This window comes from Gekko japonicus, unplaced genomic scaffold, assembly GCF_001447785.1.
Source record: "Gekko japonicus isolate JY-2015 unplaced genomic scaffold, Gekko_japonicus_V1.1 scaffold10, whole genome shotgun sequence".
Taxonomy (NCBI): Eukaryota; Metazoa; Chordata; class Lepidosauria; order Squamata; family Gekkonidae; genus Gekko; species Gekko japonicus.
The window spans coordinates 55,135-73,883 of NW_015167526.1; the positions used below are offsets into that span (position 1 = coordinate 55,135).

Here is an 18,749-nt window from a genome sequence, read left to right on the forward strand (position 1 = left end):
GGAGGGTCTTATGGTCACCTTCTGCTGATATGAGCAGAGCAGTGAAATTTTAGGAGCTTGGTCTGACTGTCCAGAGTTCTCTTCCTAAGAAAACAGCCCTGCCCTGAGCAAGATCTGGTTGGTTATTTCCAATCCAGGTGTGAAGGAGACTCCACCCCCTCTGTTGTGGCCTGCATCTCCTGCATGGCATCTTCCCTTCTCCAAACCTCTGCAAATGCTCTTCCCCGCCTCCTCCTCAAAACTTCCTCTCCTCAAGCTATGTGCAGTGTCCCCCCCCCCCCGCAAGCTGAATTGACTTGCATCCCTGGGGGTCCGCAGCACTGCTTGTCGACACTCCCTCGCCCTTCCTGCTCCACTCACGTCACAGTTGCAAGCATCCTGTAGCATCACAGTGGTGGCGGCTTGCAAAGAAAATCCTGTGCGCAGCTTCTGCACACCTTTGGTTTCTTGTCCTCCTCCCTCGAGGTCCCCTTCAGGGATCCAGCTCTGTAAGATGCTGTGTCTGAACTGGCCCGTCCGAGATTGGAAGAGAACTAGAAACGCGATGGGCTGAACGTGAGAATGTGGGCACTGCTGCTCTGTCAGCCCCTGTTTGACCCCAATGCTTTATTCTGTTGTGGGCTACATTTCTGCATTTGCTGACTCTCCCCGCACCCTTGGCAGTCCTTGGCTTGCTTACAGGACCTCATTGTTTGCTCACGTATTTAAAAATGTATATTTCATGATTCCTCCAAGGCAGTTTACAGTCCGACAAAAATCCAGTCACAGGACAGGAGTAGAAACACTCCAATCCCAGAGTCAGAGTCTGCAGCAATAAAGGGTTAAAGGTGAAGGTTTCCCTTGCTCGAAAGCCAGTCGAATCCGACTCTAGGGGGCAGTGCTCATCTCCGTTTCCAAGCCAAAGAGCCAGCCCTGTCCGAAGACGTTTCCATGGTCATGTGGCCTGCATGACTAGACGCCGAGGCACACGGAATGCAGCTATAAAACTGGCAGGTTAAACTCTGCTCGCGAAACCCTGCCAGATGGACTGATCTCCAGGAGGCCGTTCTGTCTCCTGGGGGAGTGTTTGCGGAGAAATCCTGTGTCCAGGGGCCACAGTCGTCCTCACAGCCTTACAGGAAGGAATGTTCAGCAGGAGCTGCAGAGAGGCGTGTAGTTGCCACGTGGGTTGGTACGGGAGAAGGTCAGCATGCGCCGCATCTCCTCTCCCCTTTTGACCCTCTTTGCAGCCCAAACAAAGCAGAGTTCATCCGAGCAAAATACCAGATGTTGGCCTTCGTTCATCGCTTGCCGTGTCGGGACGATGACAGCGTCACCTCCAAAGACCTTAGCAAGGTAAGACTCCGTCTGCAGGCAGGTCGCAAGCAGCCTGCGTGGCTCTAGCTTGAGGGGCCGTACTGGCTGTTTCCGGACCGCCGGGCTTTGCAGCACACTATTCCCACCAAATGCTTTGCCCTCTGCTTGCCGTTGTCAAACCCCCGCTACAAAGTCAATGTAGCTGGCTTTGGTAGTGAGCAGGAGGCTGGCTGTCTGCCAGGAGGGAAGGGGAGTTTTCCCTGGGCCTCTCCCTTGCCTCCCGGCTATTCTACCTGCCTATGACCCATAACTGGCGAGAGCATCCAGGTAAAGTTCCCTCGCTTCCCCCTCAAGCACACGCTCTGAACCTTTTAAGGCAGCAACGCTTGTTTTACAGAGGTGGTCTCTTATCCAGAAAATGCCTCTTGTGAATCAGTTTTCATTTTTCACTGGATTTGAGTTAAGGTCTTGGAGACCCCGTGTAAAGAGTCCTTTGTGTCTCTCTCTGTGTCTGTTTAGATGTTGCGAACCCCGGCTGGAGTTTAAGTGGAGCATGAGAAGGCGGGGGGCAGGCAGTCAGGCAGCAAGGTGGCTCTTTTGGTGTCGTAGTTCAGTGCGCGGACTCTAATCTGGGAGAACCGGGTTTGATTCCCCACTCCTCCACTCGCAGCTGCTGGATGACCTTGGGCAAGCCATAGTCCTGTCAGAGCTGTCCTCAAAAAAGAGCAGTTTCTGTCAGAGCTCCCTCAGCCCCACCTACCTCACAGGGTGTCTGTTGTAGGGAGGGGAAGGGAAAGGAGTTTGTAAGCCGCTCTGAGACTCCTTCGGGTAGTGAAGGGCGGGGGATAAATCCAGTCTCCTCTTCTCTTGTTCTTCTCTCTCCTGAGTGTGGGGTCCTCAGCAGGGGTAAAGGAGACGTAACGTTAGAAGCCTGGGAAAGGGAGGCCTAATCCTGTCCTTGTCTTGGTTTCAGCAACTGCATTCCAGCGTCAGGACCGGGAACCTGGAGACGTGCCTGCGGCTGCTCTCTCTGGGAGCCCAGGCCAACTTTTTCCACCCGGTAAGAAAATGCCTCCTACGAGCAGAGCAAGGAACTGTTTTAGAGCGCGCCGTCATCCTTTCTGAACTCGAGATGACAGCTTCTAAACCAGGCGCGTGTTAAACATTTTTATAGGAGAAAGGAAACACCCCGCTTCACGTGGCTGCCAAAACCGGTCAGATTTTACAAGCTGAATTGCTGGCCGTGTACGGGGCTGATCCTGGCACGCAGGACTCCAGTGGGAAGACTCCAGTCGACTATGCAAAGTGAGCAGTGCTGGCGCTCGGGGGGGCCTTTCTTCTCTCTGTGCAGTGAGACTGTTGCTTCCGTTCTGGTGTGGTCGGGGGGGGGGGGGGGGGGGGGAGAGTACAAGAAGGTATTTGCCACTGAACGGTGCATGGACCGGTTTCAGTGCGTCACCTTCTGCTTTGGGGGCACAACTAGATGTGCGATGCGAGGGTGCTAATAGAAGAAAGACTTGCTGGTGCTTTAGTGGCTTTTGGCCTGAGAACCTGTCCCCGGTGCTGTGAAGAGCTCTTCGTGGTTAGGATCGTAACCTTGGTGAGGCCCGCAGCCATGACTATAATGAGCTTGGTTTTGTTCCGACCGAATTCTGACTTGGCCTCCCGTCCCCTTGGGCCCGACAGGCAAGGCGGGTATCACGAACTGGCAGAACGCCTGGTGGAAATCCAGTATGAGCTGACTGACAGGCTGGCCTTCTATCTTTGTGGCCGAAGACCTGGTAAGGGGGGGCCGCACTGACTTTGGGAAGGGTGGGAGGGGGTCCTCCCTAAGCTCGAGTTCTTGACTTGGGGGGGAGGGGCGCAGGACCCACGGGCGGCTTTGGCCTCAGGTCCATTTTTTCACCTCCAGAGTGATTTGTGTTGCTATGTTCTTATCCTTCCGTCCCCCACCAATTGGGAGAGACTGGCCGCTGGTTTGTAAAAATACAAGCAAGATGTGGGGAGGAGGAGGATGGAGATGGGGGGGGGGAAGCTAGAGGAGAGAGTTAATTCTGACAGTGCAGGGGCGAGGTGAGTATTTGTGTCTGGTTGGGTGAAGCCAGGGCTATTTTTGGGCAGGAACGCACAGGACCGGAGTTCCGGCTGGCTCCTGAGTTGGGCACGCCCAGCAGGACCTCATTAGCATAATAGGCCACACCTAACAGCAGAAACTCATTAGAATTGGCTACATTAGGGGTGTGTGGCCTAATAAGCCAATAAGCTGTGCTGTCAGGGGTGTGGCCTAATATGCCAATAAGCTGTGCTGTCAGGGGTGTGGCCTAATATGCCAATAAGCTGTGCTGTCAGGGGTGTGGCCTAATATGCCAATAAGCTGTGCTGTCAGGGGGGTGGCCTAATATGCTAATGAGTTCCTGCTGGCCTTTTTCTACAAACTTCCTTTTTAGAACAGAGAGTCCAATAGCACCTTTAAGACCACCAAAATTTTATTCAAGGAGGAGGAGGAATAAGACTTTGTTGGCCTTAAAAGTGCCTTTGGACTCTAACTTTGTTCTGTTGCTTCAGACCAACACAGCTACCCACCTTGATCTTTAGGTAAGCTTTTAAAGTTTACTAAACATTTACTGGTGTCCGGCAGGGGGCAACCTGCCACCACCCCCAGTTTCTCTGGCTGATCGCAGCGTGGCCTTCCCCTTTCTCCTGCATACCCTGGCCAGCTTAGTGCGCTGAGTCTTGCTCCAGGAAGCCCCTTTCTTGGGCTTGAGGATTCCAGTTGGCTCCGTGGGCAGGGTAGAGGTTGCAAGTGACAGCAGAGGGCGCTCTGTGGCAGGCCTCTGCTGGCGTTGTGCTCCAGGCCACTGTTCCCTCTAAGCTGAGTGAGTGTGAGCTAGCTCACAGTTTTTTTAGCCTCCGGCTCACATATTTTTGTCTTAGCTCAGGGAACATGGCTCTAGAGCAAGCTAATTGATGCAGCAGGCAAATCGCCTGCTCACCACTTTCATGCCAGTCGCTCACAAAGTAGAATTTTTGCTCACAAGACTCCACAGCTGAGAGGGAGCCTTGCTCCAGACCTCAAGTTACTTCATAAACTCCATGAGTTAAGTGAAGATTTGGACTGGAGTCTTCCAGGTGTGTCCCAGCAACCTACCTATTGTCCACTACGGAGGGATAGTATGGAGGGAGTGTGGTGCATCAGTCTCAAGCATGTGTGCATCCAGGGTGTGGTTCCTTGTGGGACCACTTTCTGAGGTCCCAGGTGATACATTCTTCAAGGCAGTGTCTGAACGCTACCCTCCCCTGCAGCGTGCATCAGCGTGGGTGCTGCTTGTATGAATTAAAAAAACCAAAAATATATAGAAGCTGTAATGATGTACAAAACGCTTATAATCTCACAATAATAATAATAGAAAAATGAACAGTCAAATTGAAAATTATTAATTCCCAACAAGTATCAGATAGATGGACCAACTTCTCTGGAGTTTTGGCATTCGTTTCATGAAGAACTTCTTCCAAACATCAAGATGTGATAGTGCTGCTTCTTATTCCATAATGTGTAAATCCAATATAAAGGTACTAATATCCTATATGTTGAACACGTTCTTACATAATAACAAATCCTTCCATCAACAGGCACACAAAGTGTACTAGCAGCCGAAACGAATGCCAAAACTCCGGAGAAGTTCATCCATCTATCGGATACTTGTTGGGAATTAATAATATTCAATTTGACTGCTCATTTTTGCATTATTATTGTGAGATTATAAGCGTTTTGTACATCATTACAGCTTCCATATGTTTTTGGTTCTTTACACTAGCTGTAATCCCTCAGATCTTCTTCGTGGTCTCTGTGCTTCACACCAATGGGATCTAGTGCGCCTGCGCTGGATCCAGCGCAGGCGCACTAGATCCCATTGGTGTGAATGGACAGATGACCACTCGAAGATCACCAGTTACTGGTAAGCAACCTGTTTTTTTGTTGCTTGTGTGAATTCAGCTGTTGGCATTTGGAAAACTGAGGGCCGAGGTCAGGCATGAGTCTCTGCTGCCCCTAATGCTGTTCCAAAACTTCTCTTTCAGATCACAAAAGTGGGCAGCATTTCATTATACCTCAGATGGCAGACAGGTAAGGTTACCGACTGGGCACTGAGAGCATCGGATAATCCGGTTAGTTAATATTTAATACTAGAGTGAAGTCAGTGGGGCTGAAAACAGGATAAGGGCGTAGAAGTTCAGTGATGACCGAACTTCTGTCATCCTCCTTTGGGGAACTGCTTGTGGCGCTTAGTCTTCTAGGAACTTCCCCACTGGGTGGGGCAGAGCTGCCTGTCTAGCAATAGCTGAGGCAGAGAGTGCTAGCCAAGGTAACACGTGGTGTGTTTCTCCTCTTACTGCTGTGCATTGGGGATTCAGACGGCTGTAAGTATACCTCTATGCTCTTAATGGATTTGCTGATTTTGTTTGCTTCTGACTAAACGTACCTGCTGCCTTTCTGCTTGAAGAAGAGAGAAGAAGAGAAGAGATTGGATTTATACCTCGCCCTTCTCTACCCAAGGGAGTCTCAGAGCGGCTTACAAACTCCTTTCCCTTCCCCTCTCCACAACAGACACCCTGTGAGGTAGGTGGGGCTGAGAGAGCTCTGACAGAAACGGCTCTTTTTCAAGGACAGCTGTGCCAGAACTTGTGACTGACCCAAGGTCACATCAGCAGGTGCAAGTGGAGGAGTGGGGAATCAAACCCGGTTCTCCCAGATTAGAGTCCGCACACTTAACCACTGCAACTTTTTTCTGCTTCCTCTTCCTTTCTAACTTACATCATTTTGTTGTGAGGGAGCAGAAAAAGGTTGCAGAAGAAATACAAAAGGCGCAAGGTCTCATCTGATGAAACCTTGAGTGAAACGGTCCATCGAGCGCTGTACCGTCAGAAAAACCTGAGACCAATTATCTTCAAAGGAAACACCTTCAATTATTTGTTACTCACTAGATAATTAAGGTAAAGGTTCACTTTCTCTAAAGCCAGTCGAATCCGACTCTAGGGTTGCGGTGCTCATCTCCGTTTCAAAGCCGAAGAGCCAGCGCTGTCCGAAGACTTCTCCGTGGTCACGTGGCCGGCATGACGAAACACCAAGGCGCACGGAACGCCGTTCCCTTCCCACCAAAGTGGTCCCTATTTATCTACTTGCAATTTCTTGCTTTCAAACTGCTAGGTTGGCAGGAGAGATAATTAAAGAAGATACATTTTTCCCTCATAAGACTTCGTTACCGTATCACGGTTGTTTCCCCTTACTAAGTTCAGCCTGTCCCCTGAGCTCTTGTCTTTGACCTCAACCTCCAGGGGGTGCCTGGAGCCCTCCTGGGGTTACAACTGTGATCTCCAGGCGATGGAGCTCAGTCCACCTGGAGAGAATGGCCGTTTTGGAAAGTGGGCTCTGTGGCATTTGACCCCGTTAAAGTCTCCCCCCAAGCCCTGCCCTCCTCAGGCTCCACCCCCAAAAATCTCCAGGTATTTCCCAATCCAGAGGTGGCAACCCTAATTGTTGGCCGCTGTCAGTGTGAAACAGCAGGACACACAAACCCCCGATGGATTCAGCGCGATCAGAACCTGCAGGCCCAGAAGCCGCTTGTAGCAACACACAAACAGAACGCGGCAAGCAGAGTGGCTCGGCAGAAGAGCGGAGTTTTCATTCATCCCCTCCGAATCAGTGTCTGCTGAGAGGTAGTTCAGAATTGTCGGAGCCACCATTGAAGCACTCCGTTTTTAGATGTGCTGACTTCATTGTTACTTCGTCGCAGAGTTGCTGGGCCAAACGACTCAATCTATTCCCCTAACCCAGCTGTGGGGAACTTACTTATCTCAGTGGTGTCGTGGTTAAGTGAGCGGTCTCTAATCTGGGAGAACCGGGTTTGATTCCCCACTCCTCCTCCACATGCAGCCTGCTGGGTGACCTTGGGTCAGTTCCAGTTCTCTCAGAGCTGTTCTCTCAAGAGCAGTTTCTGTCAAGAGCTCTCTCAGCCCCGCCTACCTCACAGGGTGTCTGTTGTGGGGAGGGGAAGGGAGAGGAGTGTGTAAGCTGCTCTGAGACTCCCAAGTGAAGGGTGGGATATAAATCCAATCTCCTCTGAACCCAATTTGGGTTGGGACTACAGCACTGAGTGGATGAGGGACTCCAGCCTCTCTCCTCCCACCCCCACATCTCTGTCCCGAGCTGGAGTGGCCAGGCGGCTGCTCAGTGCCCTGTTCCAGAGGTCACCTGCAGCTCAGGGAAAAGGCACCGGAGGGAAGGCCTAAACCCTTCCTCCCCTGAAACGGGCCCTGGAGAGCTCGGGTAGATCCCCTGCAGCTGCCGCACGGCTGTGGAGAAGGCGAAGCAGGTCAGGCTGGGGGATCCCAGCCCAGCCTGTGGCCAGATGTGCCACGTAGTCTGGCTCTCTGTTGCACCTGATGCTGAGGAGGAAAGTCGGGCGCCATCCACAGTCTGCCGACTCCTCCTCCCACCTCCCTTGGTTTTGTGTAAATGTTAAAAGACATGGACGATGACGCCCAGAGCCCCACAGGTCAGTTCTGAGGGGGAGAAACAAAGTCTCCCGGCCCCTTCTTGTGGGACTGTCCTGGGGAAGGGGAGCAGGGCTGCTGCAGCGCTTCCCAGCCTCCAGGCGGAGACCAGCAGAAGCTGCCGAAAGACCCCGGAGGACTGACTGGGCCAGGCCCCTCTTCTGTCTCTTTCCTGGGACAGACAGTCTACCAGGGCAGTTCCTGTCCTGAGGCCCAGCCGGAGGCCAGCTAGGCTGAAACGTGTCCCCAGGCTCGTCTGATGGGAAATCTGGTCTCTCCAGGCCAGGCCACTCACAGTGCTGGGTCTGCGCTTCGCTCCCTCCAGGTTCAGCTACCCTGCTGACCTTCTGTGCCGCTCGCAGCACCGTTTGGCAGATTCTCAGGCAGGACGTGTTCCCTCTAAGCAGGGGTCATTTCGTAGAAAAAGAGGTGCAGGAGCTCATTAGCATAACTCGTTTGCATATGCCACACCCCCTGACCTCACCAGAAGTGTGTCAGAGGGCAACACCCACCGCTCAGGCTCCACTGGACTGTTTTGGATTGCCAGCTATTGAGGGGGACGGAACGTGTAGATCTGTCCTCGCAGAGGAGGGCGAGCTTGTGCCTGAATAAAGCTTCGCCTTAAAGGTGCCACTGGACTGTTTTGGACCGGGGGGAGCTCTGCAACTTACCTGGCTGCTTCTTGCTCTGACTGAGGGCTGCTGGGAGCAGGGGGTGGGGCTTGTTGCATGTGCCCACCCCCTGGGCTCTTAACTGCCGGAGCTGCGCTCCTGCAGGAAATGACCCCTGCCTCTAAGCTGAGTCAGTGTGAGCCAGATCGCAGTTTTTTAGCCTCCGGCTCACGCATTTTTGTCTTAGCTCAGGAAGGAGGGCTCCAGAGCAAACTGATTTATGCAGTAGCCAAACCACCCCACTCACCACTTTAATGCCAGCAGCTCACAAAGTAGAATTTTTGCTCACAAGACTCCACAGCTTAGAGGGGAGCATTGCAGGCAGGTGAGCGTCAGACCGGGTTGCGGCACTGTGGACCTTCCAAGGCCCCAGCCGGGGGGGGTGTTTCATCCTGAATGTTGGGGGTGGGGGGCAGGGAGAACAGCAGAAGGACCGAAGGAGGAGGCAGAGGCTGTGAGAAGAGGAGGGCGGAGGGAGCGCAGGCAGAAACGAGGTGTCAGGCCCAGAGCCCCGCTCCTCGTCAGAGAGCCGGAGTCCCTTGCGAATACAGTGACCGCTTCTCGTTTTCATAGCAGTTTAGATCTGTCTGAACTCGCCAAGGCAGCCAAGAAGAAGCTTCAGTCGGTAAGTGAAGCCGTCTCTCAGCCCTTTGATCTGTTGAGGCAGCCGGCCAGCTGAGGAGACCGTGGCCGTGGCAGGGGGAAGGGCTCGCGCGAGGTCCCCGTGGCTCCCGAGTCCGGAAAAGGTTGGAGCTAAAGGAAGGAGCGGAGCGGCCCCAGTAGCCCAGACTAGACCTGTCTTATCAGAGCTCGGGAGCTGAGCAGGCCTGGCCCGCGGGGGGGGGGGGCGCCCCGGGGGGGGGGGCCGCCGAGGAGGGCTTGGCAGAGAAGCCCCAGGAAGCCACCTCTGCTCGTCTCCGGCCTCGAAAATCCCACGTGGCGGAGCTCCGTGAGGTCACCACGCAGCAGTGGCCTTTTTCAAGGAACGGGAGGGCCTGGTTTTCCACTTGATGGTTGGGCTTTTTGAGTATTAGCTGTCAGGTTTTCTTAAGGCAAGCCAAGCACCTCCGGCTCTGCCCCAAGAACGAATTGGGGGAAGGGATCCTGGGCTCACGGTCCTCTGTGGCGGCAGCAATAGAGAACACTGATTTCATGTTGGGGGGTTATTAGGAAAGGAGCTGAGTGTTTGTGGCCCTCTCTGACACGCCCCCAGGGAAATGCTGATTGCCCCTTTGGGGTCAGGAGGTCGTTTTTCTCCAGGCCAGTTTGGCCCAGGGATCCTGGAGGTTTTTTGTCTTCTTCTGGGTGTGGAAGAGTGGTCATTGGGGGTGTGGAGGGGGAGGTGTTTGTGTATTTCCTGCCTCCTACAGGGGGTTGGACTAGATGGCCCTGGAGGTTCCTTCCAATTCTAGGATCCTATGAAAATAGAATGGCCTGTAATGTAAAGCCAGGAAGCAACACCAGGGGAAAGGCCTCTGTGCCCAGTGCTTGGCCCTCCAGAGGAACCGGCTCGCACTGTCTGAGATGGGATGCTGGGCTGGATGGACCCTCACTGGTCTGGTCCAGCTGGGCACTTCTGACGTTTTTATGTTCTAAAAAAAAATTGTGTGTAGTGTGGAGAAAGCGGGTTGTCCTTCTCTGTGTAGCTGGTGACGCTCTGTGTGTGTTTCGTTGAAAGGCAGCCTGGCCATTTGGGGAGCCCTGGCAGAGCTTGCTTCCGCTTGGGGCCCCCGGGGGCGGGTCTGGTTTGGAAGCGTTTGATGCCCTCTGGGCAGTCTCGGGGGGGGGTACTTTCGCTCACCGGCCGGCCAGCTGCAGCAGGCTCCCTGTTTGCACGTTACACCTGAGCATCCAGTCCAACACTCTGTGTCACACAGTGGCCAAAAATACCCTTGCCCCAGACTGAAAGTGGCTATTGTGGCTAATAGCCACTGATGGACCTCTGCTCCATATAAGAACATAAGAGAAGCCAATGTTGGATCAGGCCAATAGCCTATCCAGTCCAACACTCTGTGTCACACAGTGGCTAAAAATACCAGGTGCCATCAGGAGGTCCTGCAACAGTGGGACCAGGGCACTTGAAGCCCTCCCACTGTTGCCCCCCCCCAAGCACCAAGAATACAGAGCATCCCTTGCCCCAGACCGAGAGTTCCTATCTATACCTTGTGGCTAAGAGCCACTGATGGACCTCTGCTCCGTATGTTTATCCAGTTCCCTCTGGATGCTGTCTGTGCTTGTAGCCGCCACCACCTCTTGTGGCCGTGAATTCCATGTGTTCATTACTCTTTGGGTGAAGAAGGACTTCCTTTTATCCATTCTAACCCGACTGCTCAGCAATTTCATTGAGTGCCCACGAGTTCTTGTATTGTACATATATCCTTGCCGTTAAATTTGCTGCACTTAGCACATCCCTCCCTTCCACGTTCATCTCCCGTCAAGCTCTTTGCTCGCACAGAACTGCCCCCCGGGGTCTTTGGGCTGTTCAGCAGTCCAGCTGGCTTCCCATTCGAGTCTCCCGGGAACATGATTTTTGTCCCCATCCTAGGGGAGTCGCTTCACTGGAGTCAGGGGTAAACGGGACGTCTTTTGTCTTTCCACACCAGCTGAGCAACCACTTGTTCGAGGAGCTAGCCATGGATGTCTACGACGAGGTGGACAGGCGGGAGACAGATGGAGGTAACTTTCCATTGCTAGTGGCACTGTGGGAACGTTACGGAGTTCTGGGGAGGGCTGAAGAGCACCCCGTGTGCCAGGCCCCTGAGGAATGTGGTACCTGGTGAGGAACTGAGCATGCCAAAAATTTCAGAGAAGAACCGCATGTTGCTGAAAGCACAGGAGACGTTGCTGAAAGTGTCAGCTTTGTGTGTGTTCTTTCCCCTATGCTAATGCAGTGCTCCCTCTAAGCTGTGGAGTGTGAGCAAACATTGTACTTTGTGAGCTGCTGGCACTAAAGTGGTGGGCGAATGATTTGGCTGCTGCATAAGTTAGTTTGCTCTGGAGCCATCCCTTCCTGAGCTGAGACAAAAATGTGTGAGTCGGAGGCTACAAAACTGTTATTTTTGGTGCTGGAGAAGACTCTTGAGAGTCCCTTGGACTGCAAGGAGATCAAATCGGTCAATCCTAAAAGAAATCAACCCTGACTGTTCCCTGGAAGGCCAGAGACTGAAGCTGAAGCTCAGCTACTTTGGCCACCACCAAATGAGAAGGGAGCACTCCCTGGAGAAGACCATGATGCTGGGAAAGTTTGAAGGTCAAGGAAGAAGGGGACGGCAAAGGATGAGATGGTTGGACAGTGTTATCGATGCAACGGACATGAAATTAAGCAAACTCTGGAGGACAAGGGAAGACAGGAGGGCCTGGCGTGATCTGGTCCATGGGGTCGCGAAGAGTCAGACTCGACTGCGACTGAACAACAACAACAGCTCACACTAACTCAGCTTAGAGGGAACAGTGAATGCACCCTCGTGTTTGTCATGCCACAGTTTCCTCCTTGCTGCCTCATGTTGCTGGCTGCTTCAAGCCGAAGGTAGGCAGATGCAGAAAGGAATGGTGTTGAGAAGTGGGCAGGTGGCCCTGCACACCGAGGAGGAACCCTCGCAGGACTGCTGTTTTTGGCGGCAGCTCTGTGTACATTGCAACATGTGGTCCTGCCCTTGGTTTTTATATCAAAATAAAAGCAACTTTCTAGCTCCCTTGTCAAGGCAGATTGGCTTGAGAAATAGATATGGTTTAGAAATTGAACAAAGGTCTAATGTAAGCCCGGTTTCCGCCCTCAAACCTGTTCTCAGTGCTAGGGCGACCAGCTTCAAATGCATAAAGTAGTCATAAGGAATAGATGCCTATGAGCACATGCAGAGTGTTTTCCTGTCTTATCACGTAACACTAGCCACCATGTCCCCATTGCCTTGGGTTGGGTGTAAAGGCTGTCAGGTCAGCCAGCGGGCCCCCTTCAGCCTCAGCACCTGCTGCCCTTTGGAAGTTAAGCATAGCTGACATTGGCCGTCTTTCCCCCCCAAAAAAAACAGTCTGGCTGGCTACTCAGAACCACAGCACACTGGTAACAGAGACGACAGTGGTCCCTTTTCTTCCTGTGAATCCAGAGTATTCCTCAACAAGGAACCAGGTATGTTAGATTGTGATTCCTCACCCCCCGGGTCTAATGACCAGGACTGAATGAACGTGTCTGTGTGTGTGTGTCTGTGTTTGTCATTCCCCCAGTGTCCCGGGTGCCAGCCTAACACTGTGTCTCTGAGCACACACCTGGGACGTTTCCAGTTCCTTCCTAAGATCTTGGGCTGTCTTGAACTGCCTTCCCCTTTCTGGTTGGACATATAGCGAAGGGAATGCCTAACGCAACTCAGTTTTAAAACAGGATCAGTGGGGAGGGGGCACAGGGACGTACAGAGCGGGTAGCTTCCCTTTCTGTCCTATATAAATTGGTGGTAGAAAGAGTTATGAAAGACAGCGTTTCAAAGGCAAAGAAGACTGAGCCTTGTGGAGTGGCATCAGCCCCGGCTTCAGCAAAGGGAAGTCCCGCCTCCCCAATCTGAGAATTGTTTGAGAGTGTCAGAAACCAGGTAGGCAGAGGTGACGTCGTACTTGGACGTACAACAACAAGCAGTACAGCACACAGCAGGAAATAGCAAAGAAGAGCAGAAAACAACTGTGAGCTGAATAGCCTGCAAAAAATATACGAAAGGAGACTTCAATAAAGTGAAATGCATATATAGTCTAAAATGAATCTATTCCTATAATCCCCTCATAGGAAAATACAGAGTCCAAAGTATAAAAATACAAGATAAATATCCAACACTTTTCCCAGGTAATTTTCAGTGTTTCAGACTTCTGGTCCTTCCTCAGGAACAAAGAACTGTGAAAAATACAAAATGCAATAATATGACAAACACTTATTGAAGCAACCTTTAATCAAAATGCAATAATATAATCTTTCATAAGGAGTAATCCCACAGAAACCCCCTTTTTCCCCACTGTTACATATAGTCTCGTAAACAAGAGTCAACATTGGGCAAGGTCTCCTAAACTCTAGTCAGCACCTCTAAAGGCTGCTTCTATGTAACAGGACCAAAACATGCTTCCATAGAGGCCAATGTTGAAGAAACAGAATAGTATTATCCTATAAGGGAACGGAGAGACTCCCAATGTTCTTTGTTCCGAAACACTGAAAATTACCTAAGAAAAGTGTTGGATAAGTACTTTGGACTCTGTATTTTCCTATTATGGATCTTCTTGGCTCCTGTATTTTCCTATGAGGGATTATATGAATGGATTCATTTTAGACTATATATGCATAGCAGTTGGCTGCCAAAAAGTACTGGACCAGGCGCCTTGCCGAGGGCTTCTGACCAAACAGGTAACAGTCCAGGGATAAGAGCACCTGTCCTTTTGGGTATTAGTAACTGGTTGAAAAAGAGGAAGTGGGGTGGGAATAAACAGGTGGGGAGGGAGGAGTGGGGTCCAGTGCTCCCTCTAAGCTGTGGAGTCTTGTGAGCAAAAATCCTACTTTGTGAGCTCCTGACATTTAAGTTGTGAGCGAGCGATTTGGCTACTGCATAAATCAGTTTGCTCTGGAGCCCCATCCTTCCTGAGCGAAGGCAAAAATGTGTGAGCCGGTGGCTAAAGAACTGTGCGCTAGCTCACACTGACTCAGCTTAGAGGGAACACTGGTGGGGTCCCCCAGGGATCTCCAGAACTTGTGGGGTTCTGAGCTGGCAGTGGCAGGTTTCCTCCCTAAAGACCTTGCTTTGTTGCTGGCACACTTGTCAAAAATGTCAATTCACCGCGCAGTGGCCTATTTTTTAAAGGGCAGATTGCACGCCAGGGGTCATCAGGGAAGGGATGCCAGTTTGGTGTAGTGGTGAAGTGTGCGGACTCTAATCTTGGAGAACCGGGTTTGATTCCCCACTCCTCCACTTGCACCTGGCTGGATGACCTTGGGCAAGCCATAGTTCTGATAAGAGCTGTCCTTGAAAAAGAGCAGTTTCTGTTAAGAGCTCTCTCAGCCCCACCTGCCTCCCAGGGTGTCTGTTGTGGGGAGGGGAAAGGGAAAGGAGTTTGTCAGCCACTCTGAGACACCTTTGGGTAGTGAAGGGCAGGGTGTAAATCCAATCTCCTCTTCTTCATCATCATCAGAAAAGAACTGCTGTGGCCGTGCTTGGAATGCCCACATACTGTTCTTATTGCCACATCTCAGGGTATTGTAGAGATGGGGAAAGTGTAGATGAACTACAGCATCTGGGAGTGGGTAGCAAGGGGGTAAAAGGGCCTGGGGGAGGGTGATGTGATATCTGGATACAAATTTAGGCTTGCTACATAAGAACCTAGGAGAACCCAGTGTTGGATCAGCCCAGTGGCCCCTCCAGTCCAGCACTCACACAGTGGCCAAGACCCAGGAGCCATCAGGAGGCCCACCAGTGGGGCCGGAACTCCAAAAGCCCTCTGGCTGTTGCCCCCCTTCCAAGTGCCAAGAATGTTTCCGTGTGTAGAGGAGGGGCTGCTGCCCTGGTGACGCTGGCTGTGCTCTCGTTTCATTCCCTGCCAACCCCTCCCCCAAACTCCTGCATAGTCTGACTGGCTTCTGTCTTTCAGGGGAGGCAGAAGCTGGCCCGCTTCAACGCCCACGAGTTCGCAACGCTCGTCATCGACATCCTAGGGGATGCCAAACGGAGGCAGCAGGGGAACCCTGTCCCGAGTTCCAAAGGTGAGTCCTGCCGGAGCGGCTGGCGGAGGCCCACGCTGACTTCCTCCTCCTTTGCTCTGGGACCCTTCCTGCCGCCACCTTGGCCATTCTGCCTTCTTTGGCCCTCTTTTATCTATCTCTTTATTTATTCAAAACGTTTTTATGCTGCCTTTCCCAACCAGTCAAGAGTCTCCAAAGCCCCCCGCCCCCAGTATTAAAACATGGAAGACTTGGAACACTTGATGAATTAAAAAGAACACTTAAAACATTCAAAATGATAAAATATGTCAGTAGAAACACACAAACGTGCAATACCAGAACCAGGGAGGAGACCAGTAACCATTATTTGGGGAGTCTGCCAAACAAAACAAGAAGAGGCTTCCCCCACTGGCAGAAGACACTGACGGAGTCAGACAAATCTCCCGGGGGAAGGAGTCCGAACGTTTTGGTGCCACGAACCCGAAAGCCCTTTTTTGAATTGCCACCTATCTAGCTTCGGGGGGGGGGGGGGGGAGGGGGGAGGGGGCGCTGAAGTTGACCAGAGAAAAGGGGGGCAGGTTCATGTGGGAGAAGGTGGTTCTTAAGGTATGTTGGTCCCAGGCCTTGCAGGGGCCTAAAGGTCAAACCCAGCACCCTAAATTGAGCCTGGAAGCAAACATGGAAGCTGGTGTAGATGGAACAAGGCTGGAGCGATCTGGTCCCTATGACTCACTCCAGTCAGCACTCTGGCCATGGCATTCTGCCCCAACAGCTGCTTCCAGACAGTCTTCAAGGGCAGCCCCGTGAAGAGCACATTGCAGTAATCTAATCTCGATGTTACCAGGGCTTGCACCAGCTAGCCAGCCATTGTGGTGTTCATCCTATGTAGAAGGCAGCAGTGCCTCAGTCCGGGCCGTGGAGTCCACACTGGGCAGCCAAATCGCTGGCTCACAACTTCAATGCCGGTGGCTCACAAAGTAGAATTTTTGCTCACAAGACTCCACAGCTTAGAGGGAGTATTGGTCAGGTGTAATCAGGAGTTGTTAACTTCAAGGCAAAAATGGGGGACACTTGTTTCCTGCTTGTTTCCAGCTGCAGGGGGGGGGGTGGGTTGGAGGGCGCCTGGATCCTGCCGTTCCCGTTTGCTTTCTTCCGAGTTTTTTGGAGCCGCAGTTCTGGGCTGGATTGTCGTGAGGAAAAGCAGGCTTCCTTAAGCGTCAGCATTCTGGCTTTTTCTAGAAAACGTTGAACTCATCCTGAAGTCGATCAGCAGCCAGCACAGTACGGAGAGTCAGGAGAACGACCAGCCCGACTATGACAGCGTCGCCTCCGACGAGGAGGTGGATCTTGGAACGAACATGGCCAAGACGGCTCGCCAAAAGGTAGTGCCCCCCCCCCAGTCCTTGCACAGGCTGCAAGCTGCAAAGTGGGCTGCAGAAGGCTTTGCTGGGGGACTCCTACCTCTTGCTTGCAACCTGTCTACATTCTGAGCACTGCTCTCCAGGTTGCAAAGAGTGGCCTTCCTTCCTTCCTTCCTTCCTTCCTTCCTTCCTTCCTTCCTTCCTTCCTTCCTTCCTTCCTTCCTTCCTTCCTTCCGTAACCAGCAGTGCCCACTTCCCCAGCGCTCGATGTCATTTGAGAAACAGAGCTGCAGAGCCAGCTAGCCGTTACTGGCCAGTGCATTCCGAGCTGGATGATCTGACTTGGAAGGAGGCCACTGCATGTTTTTGTGCAAATCTCATAAGTGTTCAGGATGTGTGCCGTGTGCTGTGGGAGGGGCCGTGGCTCAGTGCTAGAGCATCTGCTTCACGTGCAGAAGGTCCCAGGTTCAATCCCCAGCATCTCCAGTTTAAAAAAAAAGGACCAGGTGGTCGGTCACGTAAAAGAACTCTGCCTGAGACCCTGGAGAGCCACTGCTGGTGTGAGTAGACGATGATGACCTTGATAGACCAAGGGGTCTGTTTCAGCTTAGGGCGGTTTCATGTGTTCACCATCCCCTGGTGTTTGCCCTGCTCCCTGCCCAAGACCCCCCTGTGTTAACCAGGTGCAAAATATTGAGCAGAATTATTAGAGGGGGAAAGCAGTTGCTGCCATGGCCGGCTGGCAGGCTTCCCAGGGGCATCTGGCTGGTCCCTGTGGGACATGAGACAGGTCTGGTCCAGCGGGGCAGTCTTTGTACCTCCTCACTCCCCCTGCCAGCAAAGGAAGAGCTGCCCTCGTCCTGGGGGCTCAGTGTTCCAGATCCTCTACAGCAGGGTTGTCAAACTCATTTGTTACAAGGGCTAGATCTGACTTAAAGGTCACTTTGTCAGGCCCGGCCATGTGTGCCATAAAATGTAACATGAGGTACTGGAGATATAAACTTTATAAAGATGATTTCAGATGTCGAATGGCAAAAGCAAGCTTAAGAACATAAGAGAATCCAATGCTGGATCAGGCCAGTGGCCCATCCAGTCCAACACTCTGTGTCACACAGCGACCAAAAATGCCAGGTGCCACCAGGAGGTCCAGCAGTGGGGCCAGGACACTAGAAGCCCTCCCACTGTTGCCCCCCCCAGCACCCGAATACAGAGCATCCCTTGCCCCAGACTGAGAGTTCCTATCTGTACCTTGTGGCTAATAGCCACTGATGGACCTCTGCTCCATATGCTTATCTAATTCCCTCTTGAAGCCGTCCATGCTTGTAGCCGCCGCCACCTCCTGTGGCAGTGATTGGATTAGGTGTGATATGCAAGAGGGGTAATAGGTGTGGAGATATCAGCATTGGTAATGAGACAGAGAACCTAGGTCTCAATTTGGTCCAGGAGGATGCAAAGAATAAATGGAAATAAGTCTGAAGAAGTGAGCAGTGACTCACAAAAGCTCATAACCTACCACAAATTTTGTTAAGTCTTTAAGGTGCTACTGAACTCTTACTCTTTCTACTGCTATTAGAAACCACAACATTCAGAAACTAGTGCGGGAACATTTTAACCTTCCAGGACATTCAGTTGCTGACCTAAGAGTAGCAGTTCGCCTACAAAGGATTTTCAAAGGGAAGTTAGAAAGATAGACCGCTGAATTGCAATTGATGATGAAACTCAAGACAATGCATCCTTCTGGTCTGAATTAAGACCTAGGTTTCTTCTCCTATCACCAATGCCTGCTATTGCAATTTGGCGTCTGAAATCACTTCACTCTCCAAGATATAAGGGCAGATGGACTCACATTCTAGTTGTATCTGAAGAAGTGAGCAGTGACTCATGAAAGCTCCTGCTCTGCCGTGGATCTCTCTCTCTCTCTCTCTCTCTCTCTCTGACTATCACACACACACACATGCTACCTCTGGCTCTTTTCCTCCCTCCCCCTCTCTGTCTCTGAAGAAGTGTGCAGGCACACAAAGCTTATACCTGGAATCAGGGCTCTTTTTTTTGTAGAAAAAGCCTAGCAGGAGCTCATTAGCATATTAGGCCATACCCATGACAAGCACAACTAATTAGCATATTAGGCCACACACCCCCATGCCTTCCCTTGGCTTGCCTGGGCACCCTGCAGCTGCGGGGCGCCCGGGCAAGCCC

General features: G+C 52.0%; 1 protein-coding gene across 8 annotated transcripts in view; it reads left to right on the forward strand.

Moving 5' to 3' along the window:
• The window catches only part of GIT2 (G protein-coupled receptor kinase interacting ArfGAP 2), a 57,470-nt gene that overhangs the window by 7,407 nt on the left and 31,314 nt on the right, over window positions 1-18,749 (forward strand). For 6 of the 8 annotated variants that reach the window (XM_015413262.1, XM_015413267.1, XM_015413266.1 and 3 more), the window contains exons 4-13: window positions 1,230-1,335; window positions 2,270-2,356; window positions 2,471-2,601; window positions 2,983-3,077; window positions 5,374-5,419; window positions 9,090-9,141; window positions 11,120-11,192; window positions 12,542-12,639; window positions 15,123-15,234; window positions 16,432-16,574. In XM_015413262.1, coding sequence (XP_015268748.1) covers window positions 1,230-1,335; window positions 2,270-2,356; window positions 2,471-2,601; window positions 2,983-3,077; window positions 5,374-5,419; window positions 9,090-9,141; window positions 11,120-11,192; window positions 12,542-12,639; window positions 15,123-15,234; window positions 16,432-16,574 — 943 coding nt within the window. The remainder of the gene's footprint in view (window positions 1-1,229; window positions 1,336-2,269; window positions 2,357-2,470; window positions 2,602-2,982; window positions 3,078-5,373; window positions 5,420-9,089; window positions 9,142-11,119; window positions 11,193-12,541; window positions 12,640-15,122; window positions 15,235-16,431; window positions 16,575-18,749) is intronic. The other 2 variants (XM_015413264.1, XM_015413270.1) reach the window with 1 other exon arrangement.